The sequence below is a fragment of the Ictidomys tridecemlineatus genome, chromosome 1, assembly GCF_052094955.1.
Source record: "Ictidomys tridecemlineatus isolate mIctTri1 chromosome 1, mIctTri1.hap1, whole genome shotgun sequence".
Classification (NCBI taxonomy): Eukaryota; Metazoa; Chordata; class Mammalia; order Rodentia; family Sciuridae; genus Ictidomys; species Ictidomys tridecemlineatus.
Genome location: NC_135477.1, coordinates 32,919,998 through 32,932,140, shown reverse-complemented (window position 1 = coordinate 32,932,140; position 12,143 = coordinate 32,919,998). Strand labels below are relative to the sequence as shown.

General features: G+C 39.1%; 1 protein-coding gene across 2 annotated transcripts in view; it reads right to left on the bottom strand.

Moving 5' to 3' along the window:
* Myof (myoferlin) overlaps nucleotides 1-12,143 on the bottom strand; it is a 151,247-nt gene that overhangs the window by 54,775 nt on the left and 84,329 nt on the right. For both annotated transcript variants that reach the window (XM_078037972.1, XM_078037965.1), the window contains 5 exons: nucleotides 10,653-10,830; nucleotides 8,994-9,118; nucleotides 6,288-6,394; nucleotides 3,680-3,872; nucleotides 2,007-2,162 (listed from right to left, as the gene is read on the bottom strand). In XM_078037972.1, the coding sequence (XP_077894098.1) occupies nucleotides 2,007-2,162; nucleotides 3,680-3,872; nucleotides 6,288-6,394; nucleotides 8,994-9,118; nucleotides 10,653-10,830 (759 nt within the window). The remainder of the gene's footprint in view (nucleotides 1-2,006; nucleotides 2,163-3,679; nucleotides 3,873-6,287; nucleotides 6,395-8,993; nucleotides 9,119-10,652; nucleotides 10,831-12,143) is intronic.

Genomic DNA, 12,143 nt, shown 5'->3' with positions numbered 1-12,143 from the left:
ATTTTTACCTGAAGTAACAACTGACACACAAATATGGCCATTTAGATTTGGATATGGAGCAGATGTTTTCTTGACTGTAAACAAAGTGAGCTTATCATTTCAAGAAAAATTTGCCAATGACAAAATTCAAGCTTTCAAGTAAAAACAAAAGAGTTTTAGAAAAACTGTATCTGGCATGGTGAACTGGATAGCTTCCCAACACATAGAGGCTCTCTGATAAGACAAATATTTTAAAATGTGATTTTTCTCAATTTGTTTTATACTGTACAATGAAAAGTTCCAACCTCAGGAAGATCTGCACAACTTAGCAAACAAATATCTTCCCAATGACCATGGGTAACATCACAAAATATGCTTGAATGAAAGAGTCAAAGTTCTGGACAGACTAATGGATTTTAACACAGCTTAGGATGGCAAATTGATTGATACAGCTTCAATTCCACATTGAAATTAATGTTTTAAAAGCTACCCCTTGAGCTTAGTGTTCTATCAAAGATGAAGATCCAAAATTATCTGAAAGGGTTATTAAAATAATCCTTCCTTTTCTAATTATATATCTGTATGAGACCAGCGTTTCTTCCTATACATCAAATAACTTATCCCATCAGTTTAAATGCACAGATTTGAGAATCCATTTTTATTTCTGCTAAGACATTTAAAAAGTTTGCAAAAATGTAAAACAGTATCACTCTGTTCTCTGATTTTTTTCAGAATATACCATAAAAATATATGATTCATGTTAACATGCAAGAAGTTTATGTTGTTATTTTGTTGTTTTGTGGTGCTGGGGATCAAACCCAGGGCTTGTGCATGCTAGGCAAGCATTCTACCATTGAGCTATACCTCCAGCCCTAGCAATTGCTATTATTAAATGAATTAATAAAAATTTTTAAATTTTCTGTTTTAATTTCTATTTTGGCAAATATTGATATATACAACCCACATAAACAAAAGCTCTCTGGGTCTTTAATAATTTTTTAAAAGTTTTATAGGAGTCTCAAATCCAAAAACCCACTGAATTAAATGGCTTCTTAAGCTGGATAATGAGTACTAACAAAGAAAAGCTATGAAGCAATTTCTTAAAAGCATTTTGCTGTCTATCCAGTGAGTTCCAAAATCTAATACAGAGAATGCCGCTCTGCCTTGTCTCCTGCCCCCTGTGAAGTTTTATTTATTAATCAGTTTGCTTCTACCCACTGCTGAGGTCAATTATCATTGTGGTTCTATCTTAAGTAAGATTTATTCTGCAAAAAACACTTGAAAGAAGATAATCACTCGGATTCTATTTACACCTTCCTGAATAAAGAGCAATGAGTACATTTATTAAAAGTTAGCAGATATCTCCTTATTTTAAGAGAACCCTCTTCCTCAACTCTCCTTTTTTCTTTCCTTTGGTTCTCCAAATGCACACAGAGGTTCTTCATCAGGGTTCTGGGACTTTCTCAGAGCTGGGGCAAAAATGTCAGGTGCAGGGGTGACATGTGTTTCTCTGGGGAAGAGGTCCAGTAGCTTTTACCAAGTGCTTCAAGGGGTCTATGACTCTAAAAAAAGTTCAGAACTCTGCCCTAACATAGCAATTCTCAAAAATTTTCAATTCGAGGACTTGCTTGGTTAGAGCAACAGATTCCAAAGACTAGCATACCACTTTCTCTTTTTTTCCCCTAAACACTCACTAAAATGAAGGGAAGAAAGGCATGCTTTGACATGAGACATTATGGAGTAAGTAGACAATTCGTGCCAGAAAGCAAAGCACTTACAATGCCATGTTGATATTAATAACACAAAGACATCTAGGGAGGTGTCCATAACCGCCTGTCTACCTCAAATCACTCTGAGAATTATCACCCCTCGTTCTGGCCCAGTCTAGCTGCCATCTTAGCCAGAATGGACTAGAAGTGATGACAGGCACCCTAGCCACCCAGTGATTAGTAAATTATAAAGAAGTCTCTTCTCCAGAATAACAGTTTTGCACTTAAGTATTTATACTACAAGTGGAAGACATGTACCTTCAAAAGGATGGTCTGGGTTTTCCCACAGTATTTCCCAGATGCATTCTCACCGCTGGTGGAGTATAAAACCTGATGTGCAGGAATTCGTGCATAGGCCAGTCTTTTTTCTCCTCGGATCATCCAGATGATAATGTCAGGCATACTATTCTGCGGCTGGGCATATGAGATGGACGGAAAAGGAAGCAAAGCAATGGTTAGTCTAGATGCAGAGAGATGGGAGGAGATGCAGTAGGCTGGACTCCCAGGGCCTCATTCAGCAAAGAAGTGTTGTGATAAGGGCTCTGTCCCAAGTTCCTGAAATTCACATCTTCTAGAACCACACTGTGAGCATGCAGGGCAGGGAGGCAGGCCAAGGCTGGCCAAAGGGAATAGAGAGAATCAGAGGGAGCTTCATCCTGAAAGAGCTCTATCTGCTCTGCTCTGGGAGGTGTTTTAGGAAATGTTCCCTCTTATCATTTGAAGAAAGTCATCAGCAGCAAAGGGCTACAGGTTGCATATATTTTATAGAACACAGAGCATCTATATCCCATAATCCAATATTTGCCAAATCTAAAAATTTTCGTTCTTAACCCCCTCTTTTTTTCTGATCACTATAGAAATCTTTGAAAGTACCAAAGCATACAAAATCAGAAACAAAATTAACTTATAATTAAAATATATTTCTTTCCACAAATATATTACCATGTACCTGCTATGGTTTGAATGTGTCTCCCAAACTTCACTGTTGGAAACTTTGTCCCCAGTTTAACAATGTTGGGAGGTGGGGCCTAATAAGAGGTCCTAATAATTAAGTCACAAGGGCTCTTCCCTCACTAACAGATTAATTTCAATAACTTGGGTGTGTTGGTTATGAGCATGAGTTCAGCCCCCTCTTGCTTGCTTCTCTCCTTCACACTCTCTGGCCCTGCAGCTTTCTGCCATGGAATAAGGCAACAAGAAAGTCCTCACCAGGGCAGGCCCCTCAATCTTGGACTTTCTAACCTCTAGACTGTACAAAGTCTCTGGTCTTTACAAATTACCCAATCTGTGGTATTCTGTTATAGCAAGAGGAACTAAGACATCCCTTGACATCTGACAGACAAGAGAGTTCCTTTTACTCTCTTGTTCTTCTGGGCCACCAAGGTGAGTGGTAGCTAGCATTTACCCCACATTTATACCACGTGCCCTACACTGTGCTAAAACTTTACATGACCATCTTTAAATTTTCACACAGCAATGCCATGTACTATGTCCATCTCCACTTTACAGAGGGGAAACTGAGGCTAAGGTAGGTTGAATAAACTGCCCTAAGTTATACATGATAGATTCAGGATTTAAATCCACGTCTTTCTAACCTCAACCAAAGCTGATGGTATTTAATCCTCTGTACTACACTGATCTGCTACTACTCAAAGTATCACTCAAAATATCCTCTTAGTACTGTGGAAATCATAATTTGTCCCTTTTGAAAAAATTTTCCAGAAACCAACTCAAAATTATTTTCCTGCTCTGATTTCAATTGACTTTAACCCCCTCCCCACCCAGTAGCCTCCCAAGTCCAATAAATTTTTTATTTTTTTATGTGTTCACTGATCCCATGTGACATCCTAGATATACCATCTACCACCCCTATGCTGGGGCCATTTCACAGACTCCTCCTTCCATGGTTGTGTGTAGTTTAAAAGTCTTACCTCTTCAGTCAGTTGCATTAATTTATCAAGCCAGTCCTCAATTTCTAACAATGTGGACTTCACATCCGTGGCTTCAGACCTCATCCTCACAGCTGCCTCCTGTATCTGGGATAGAGATCTGTACCTCAACTTCCGGATCTGAGTATCAAGAATTGTGACATTAGCTTTTCCTTCTGTGAGGGGCAAGGTGTATCTAAAGAAGGAAAGAGAAGAAACAGTGAAGAATAACACTCTAGGTCGAAAAACAGTCATTTGCTTTTGGTTTGCATCTTGCAAACCACATCAGTCTCCTCAGGGATTCTACAAGCATTGCCTGGTTTCAGCTGCAGTTGAGGATATCTTGCATATGCAGAGCAGAAAAGGGGATTAACATTCTGAAGCAATTCCTTGGGTTTGACCTAAGGCCCATGGAGTCACACTGGGAAGAAGATGAATATGGCAGCAGCTGGGAGAAAGTGACCTTCCTTCTTTTTGCTTCCTAGAGTATTTGTATGGATCCACAAAATGATGGAGGAAGAGGGGAAGTTAGAGGTCATTTAGCTGAAGTGTAAACTTTGGGACCAAGAACCTTTAGGCTGTCTACAGGTGGGCCTCAGACGGTCTAAGAAAAGCATATATGTCTGTGAAAACATGCAGGTGACATACTTACGATTAATAATGGGCAGCCTTGGAGGTACTTCTCTGGGTACGATAGTAAATTGTGGCTCTACCATTTACTAGTTCTGGGTTCTTGACTCAATCTCTTATTCTACTATCTTCAAATGTGGGAAAATGATATCTATTTTTATGGAGAACATTCAGATCCATGCCTACTGTACAATAAGTCTAAGTAATACTGCTCTCATCGCCACCATCGTCATCTCACCCTGGTCTTCACCATTATCATCATCTCATCAGATTCTCAAAGGGGCCCACAAGTTCCAAAAGAGTAAGAACCACTTGTGCAAGCCAAGACCTCATTCAAAATAAGACTTGGGAAGTCTAATGACTTCTGTAACCCCAGAGGGTTACAGAAAATGGGGCCCAGACTAGCCTTCTGCCACCAGCCCTTCCCTCTCATTATGGCAGCTAGTAGGACCATGGGGTGAGGCTGTCACCAACTCCAGGAAGTCCTAAGCACATTGTCTCCACCTAGAATTTCTAATCATTTGAATTTCACCCAGCTCCTTAAATGAAGGAAATCCTCGAATGATTTCCCTTAAACACTGAATTTCCTGTCACATAAAGTTAAAAAGGATTCCAATTGCATTCTTCAAAAACAGCTCATATCGTTTGCCTCAGCAAACCTTAAAGTTCCCAAGAATTTTCTACATGAAAGTTGTTTTTTTTTTAATATTCCTTTATTTTATTATTTATTTTTATGTGGTGCTGAGGATCGAACGCAGAACCTCACACTTGCTAGGAGAGTGCTCTACCACTGAGCCACAACCTCAGCCCCTCTACATGAAAGTTACTAATTGTTTCTGTTTTACTATTTCATTAATAAGTATGGCAATATAGGCAAATGAAGACCTTGGATGATTCTGTAAGGCAAAAATATACATGAAAGCTCTTGGTTCAGAAGTCACACTTGAGACCTGTGTAAAATAGATACTGTGAAGCACAGGGCAGGAAGAAGGCCTGGGAGGGTGAACTCAACTCCAGGTATCAATTTACCTCTTTGGGCTTCTTTCTCACCCATAAGATGAGGAGACTAAGAGAGGATCCATTAGGACTCAGTTATAAAATTCTCTGAGTGCTAAATAAGCTCCCTGGTGGTTATTTTGATTTCAACTACTTTTCAATGACCCAGCTAAACCACTAGAAGGCACCAGAAGACAGGGTGACTTAGGGCAGTACCCTAGAGGGGGAAAAGTGCAGGACTCCTGCTGTTAAAGGAAAAGTCCTCAAAATGCTTTTCTTTCAAAACTTCCCTGCCCACTGCTTCATTAACATATGTAAAATGATCTTGGAGTGAATCACTTCCCCCTTTGATTTCCCAAATGCAACAAATCTGAGCTGCTTCCCCAAGTCACAGCTGTGATGCGTCGTCCTCTGGCTCTGGTCCTATTTACTGGTTTTGCCACAGTGTTCACTAGGCACTCAGTAAAAGAGCAAGTAAAAAGAAAAGTTTTTAAAAGCATGTTTGTGGATTAGGAATATTGTTCTAAAAGCCAGATGGATCCTCCACCCCCAGATGCTATTCTTTGAGGGAGCCAGGAGTCTCCCTTAGTCAGGGCGGTGGGCATCATGGATCTTGGGGAAGCACAGGCAGAGACCTGCTTCCTCCTCCCCACACCCACCCCTCCCCAATCTGCCCAGGGCCGCTTCCTGGAGTGGGGCCTCTACCTCCCCTGGCACCAAATCACAAAGCAGAGCTTTTCCTGGCGGTGATTCTGAGACTCCTCCCAGTAAGGGCCTTTTAAGAGGCCCAAATAGCTCAAATTCATTTGTTTAAACAAATAATTGAGACAATTCTAGAAGCTCTTGCACTCTTAGAATTTCAGGAAGGGTTATGAACTCCCATTTTTGTAATGTTTTGAACAACCAATTAAAAAAAAAGAATAAAAGAATTTCAGGAAGGGGAGCATGGGCTAGGAATGCTGAGATAGGAATAAGATCACTATACCTTGTGTCTTCTATAACATCATCTATCAGCTTCAACCACAGTTCAGCCAGCTGGTTTGCAGGAATTTTACCTTGTATGCCTGATTTTAGAGCCTCTATGTTGGATTGCTAAAGAATTTATAAAGAGAAAAAAATAGTTGATAATTGTGCATTATGCCATTATATTCAGCAAAGTCTTCACTTAAATTTCCAAGGTGGGGGGGAACAATTAAAAAACTTTTTATAGAAAAGTCAGAGTTATTTTTTTTCCCACTTAAGAATACTCACCATAGTTTAGCAGTGTTTATTTTTCTTCAAAATGTAATAACGTTAAAATGCTATTTGGCCTTTGAAACCATGTAAGTATTTTATGTATTCAAAAAATAAATTAAAAGAGCAGGTACAGTGGCAAACACCTCTAGTCCCAGTGGCTCAGGAGGCTGAGGCAGGAGGATTGCAAGTTCAAAGCCAGACTCAGCAAAATTGAGGTGCTAAGCAACTCAGTGAGATTCTGTCTCTAAATAAAATACAAAATAGGGCTGAGGATATGGCTCAGTAGTCAGGTGCTCCTGAGTTCAATCTCTGGTACCCAAATAAATAAATAAATAGAAACCAGTAAGAGTAAGAGAGAGAACCCTAAAAGGACTATAAACAGAAACAAAATGGACCTAATCATACTTCAGATGAAAATAACATAATTACACTGATCCTACCCAGGTAACTGTTTCAAACACAATATTTTGACTATACTTCTTCAGTGAAAGACAAAAACAACCACAAACATATCAAACTCTAATTAGTAGGCTTGTTTTTCACCATGGTTTATCTGTGGATTTTAAGTTTGAACTTACTGGATATATTAAGGATAACAGAGGCCAAATTTCTCACTGTTAAGAAATACGAGGATAAATGGTATTGGACTGGAATTGGGGTATATTTATGACCCATAGTCTTTAGTATACTGATAGATAAAGGGATAAATACACATTTATATAAATATAGAAACAAACATATTTATGTGTATCTGTGTTCATGTGCAAGATGTCCTAGAAATAATGATCTATCAGGAGTAGTAAGCACCTTAGTACCCAGATCTTATTTATTTATTTTTAATATTTTTTTAGTTGTAGATGGACACAATATCTTTACTTATTTTTTTTGTCTGTGTGTGGTGCTGAGGCTCGAACCCAGAGCCTCACAAGTGCAAGGCAGGGTCTCTACCACTGAGCTACAGCCCGAGCCCACACCAGATCTTATTTTTTAAATGTCATTCCTCACTAAAGGAGCCACAGTCCTTAGAGAAATCATGGTTCCAGGGCTGGAGCATACAAAATACAAGATATTCCCAGAACTAGAGTTGAGTCATGCTGAGCATCTGCCAACACAGAGGGTGAAGGAATGCCCACCACAAGGAAAAGCTACCATCCTGGCCAGATTAGCATGGAATTAGGATAGACTGGTGGATGGAGAGAGCTTATAAGAACAAAGAGGTGCAAAAAGCTGAAGACTCTCCAGAATAAAAATGTGACTAATTCTCCACAAATTCCCTTAAGAAAGGGGATTGGAAATTAATATTCCAAATACATTGCATATCAGTGGTAACAATTATACTTAATTTAAATTGCATAATGTTCTTTCCATATTTTCTTTATAACATCAAACAACATTTTTAGATTTTGTCAGAGTTTTAGATCAAGTATAATCCCATATGTCTTGGTCCAGCTCTGGTAGTTGAGATCTTATGAAAAACTAACAATAATACACATTTTTGTGTTTATTTGTGCATTTTAATTATATATATTAGTAGGGATACTTCTATACATGCATTAATCATATATAACCACGCTTTTTCCACACCCTACTACACGAAACATTAATTTTGAAATTAAAATACTAATGCTCAATGAGTTTTAACTATACATGATAGGAATAACTTAGCATCTAAGACTTAATTAGAAATATCCCAAACATATTTTCTTTTTCCTTACTAACCTAGTTGATCAATGTCAGCAAGATGGCTAATGGCAGATATCATGTCTATGCAATTCCACCAAAGGAAACCAACTCCCAACTTCCAAACAAGGTAGTTCCTCCAGTCTGTAGCAAGAATAGAAAATGTCGGGCGCTGGTTTCCCTAAGCCATCTCTTCTTATAGTGAAGATTTCTACTGTACTAATAGCAAAGCCCTAAAAATTCCATATTGCTACTGGAATGAACCACTCTTCCTACACAAATTGCAGCAGAAACTATGAGTCACCTCACCCCCTGCATCCTCCCTCTGCCACAATAAGAACACTTTTATCTGAACATATGCTGCCCAGGCACAAGACTGCATTCCTCATCTTCCTTGTAGTTAGAACATGTCTACATGACTGGGTTCTGGATAATGGAAAGTGAGTAGAGATCAAGTGTGTGACTTCTGGGTCTTTCCTAGAGTAAGGTCTCTGTCATCTTATGTCCCCTCTTTTCCCTTTCCCTTAGGCTTGAGGGTGAATGTCATGGTGAGCTGCAGACAGTGCTAATTCTTAATGATGGCAGAGCAACAAGGGGGTCTCCAACATCATTGAATTTCCCTATCAGCTTTGGATCATTTACCTCAACTGTTACTACAGAAATCACTTTTGCCTTCTTGGACCACTGCATTTAGAGATCCATGTTACAGGGGCCTATTGCATCCTGACACATAATTCACTCTGGTGAAAAGGAAATGCCAAAAAGATAAACTTACCAGTCGTTCTGCAATGACTAGGAGCGTGTTCACTGCATCCAGGCGGTGACTAATATCCTCCCAGTATGAAGTCAGGGTAACAACTGGCTTTGTGTGGGCCCAAGGCAAGTAATAATAGTAGTTTCCTGGTATAGACATGAGGAGTCAGTGGACCCTGGACCCTTAAGGTAGACAACATATTTATTAAAGAGATGTGTAGACTGAGCTACTGATTAATCCATGTGCTTGCAGGAGGACCTGGGATAATTGGGTTCTTTATTTTTATTCAATTAAGTAACAGAAATAGAAAGCTCTCTTTCATTTAGCATGTTTTGAACATTTCTCTAAATTATCCCTGTGCACTGAGCCCAGCGACCTCAGGATCTTTTTAGTTATTTGGGATCATGCATCTGAACATCAATGATGATTATAAAGCATGGAGGTAGAAAATATAGAACATCAGAGATTAGGTTGAATGTATTTGTCCCTGAAAACTAATTTTAAATAAATATTTTTATTTGGAGGAGGAAAAAAAGTGTTTTTCATGTTCTTTGTAGGGCTTGCATGGAGTTTGGTATTATCTAGTACTATATTGTGGTAAAGAATTAATAGCTAATGTTTTCTAGGGCATTTTGTTGTAAAACTGCTTATGCAAAAGCTAGGTAAAAAAAAAAATTGGCAATGCCTTTGGGGTATTTAACCAGGATTCATCTCTCCCTTCTCTATGCTGTCAAACCATTTGTTGATACTTTTATTGGGGTGTTCTTATACCTTTGTCTTCTACTATGGTTTACAGTTGCTTTTTAGTATCTAAGGAGATTGATTCCAGGATTCCTGTACTGATACCAAAATTCAGGGATGCTGAAGTCCCTCACAGGGAATGATAAAATGATGTGGGACTTGCATGTAACCCCTGCAATCCTCTTGTACACTTTAAATCATCTCTGGATTACTTACCAGACCTAATATAATGCTTTATAAACAGTTGTTGGACTGTATTGTTTAGGGAATGATGATGAGAAAAAAGTCTGTACATGTTTAGTACAGATGCTTTTCCCCAAAATATTTCAGTCCATAATAGGTCAAATCCAATGATGCAAACCTGTGGATATGGAGGGCTGACTCTATTTTACATACTACAATAGAAGCTCCTTAAAAGCAGGGACCATTTCTTACTTATCTTTTTTCAAATACTGACTGCTATTTCATCCTGACAACACTTCTGAAGAACACGAAGAAACTGAGGGTTAGAATTAGGTGATGTGGTCAGGATCATAGTGCTGGTGAAGACCAGAGGCTTGATGTTTCCAGTGCCTGAGCCTGAGTCCCATCTACTTCACCTATTCCATCCAAGAAAGATTGTGGGGGTAGGAGCTGCTTTAGGAGCTCAGTATTAATCAGAGTTGCCATCTTGGGACTTTAAAAGGCAGAGCTGGTGTCAAAGCCGGGCATGTTGGTGGGGGCAGCTCCTGACAATGGGATTTGCAAATTCTTGGGTTAGAGCTTTCTTGAAGATGCCTAAACTCCAGCCACACTCTCTTCCTCTTTTAACCTTTGCATTTCCTCTAATGCAGTGCTGAGGATAATGGTTGCCAGAGTGAGAGCAGAGTGCATGCTTCTTGTCCTGTGATGCACTCACTGTTAGCAAGCATAGGACCAAATGGTTAGTGTCAATCTTACCATCAAAGACAGCACGGCTGTATTGAGTTGTTGATGCCAAGGGCTTACAGGTCGTGTCAAACTTGTTGCCGTAGTTCCCAATGCTGACCTCAAACTGGATGGCCTCGCCAACATCTTGCAGCATGGTGGCTGAATGGAACACGGCAGACAGGCTGTACTTCCGCCTCCGCTGATATTTCTATACAGTATGAGCAGACATAGTGAAGTTCAGTGAAGTTCCTTTTGCCTATATTTGCACACGGATTTCTAACAGATGTAATTTTATAAACCCAATTGATTAGTGCTGAACTAAATACCAGTGGAGAATGTTCTTGAACCCGGGAGTTTCCCCTTGTACTCTCACAAATGAGCAAAGAAAGAAGTGCTAAGATGTACATCACTGTGCTGACTGGAATAAGGGTAAAAAGTGGCAACATATCACGTCTATCTGCAGGCCACAGGCTAAGCAAATCATGTTACTGTCATATAAATGAATAAAGTTCACAAAGACTTAAGTGTATCCATAAGTGCAAAATAGAAAAAGGGTATATCTTAAGTGAATTCATTAAATATATTTTTATTTTATTTTATTTTTTTTTAAAGAGAGAGTGAAAGAGGAGAGAGAGATAGAGATAGAGAGAGAGAGAGAGAGAGAGAGAGAGAGAGAATTTTTCTTAAATATTTATTTTCTAGTTTTCGGCGGACACAACATCTTTGTTGGTATGTGGTGCTGAGGATCGAACCTGGGCCGCACGCATGCCAGGCGAGCGCGCTACCGCTTGAGCCACATCCCCAGCCCTAAATATATTTTTAAATAGTGTCATGAAGGAGGTTTGGAAGAATATAACTCAAATTTTTAACAGTGTTATATTGGAGAAGACAGATTATGTAAACTTTTTAAATTTATATGTGTTAATTTATTGGAATTGCTTAAGTATTATTTTTTTCTAACTAGAAATAACAATAAAGCAAAACAAGCCAGACACAGAAAGACAAATATCATGTTTTTTCTCACATGTGGAAACTGAAAAAACAAAAATGCCCTGAAAGTAGAAGAGGGACTATTATGGTCTGGAAAAGGAATGATGGGGAGAAGGAAGAAGTGGGGGGAAAGGAAAGGAGTGGGGGAGAAGATCAATGACCGTGAAAATCATTGATTTGTATAGCTAATACATGATAATAATTATAATAAAAAGAAATCACAATAAAGATTTTTAATGTTAGATTTTTTAAATAAGTGAAAATAGGTAAACTTTCCCTTCCCTAAATTACTGGTTTGCTGTGGGCATGTGTGTGAGGAAGTTGAAGATACAGCCGACAAGAACCACACTGAGTCTATCAGCTTAACAGAAATGACCCTGAGCCCTCAGGCTCTCCTTCATGGGTACGAAAAATCTCTTGAATCTACATGCTGCCCCAAATCCTTGCTCACATGACATTTCTCCTTCTTGTTGGCCTATATCCTCACTGAACTTTAGGCAGTTTGCGTTCTTCAGTCAAATAGCTACGCAA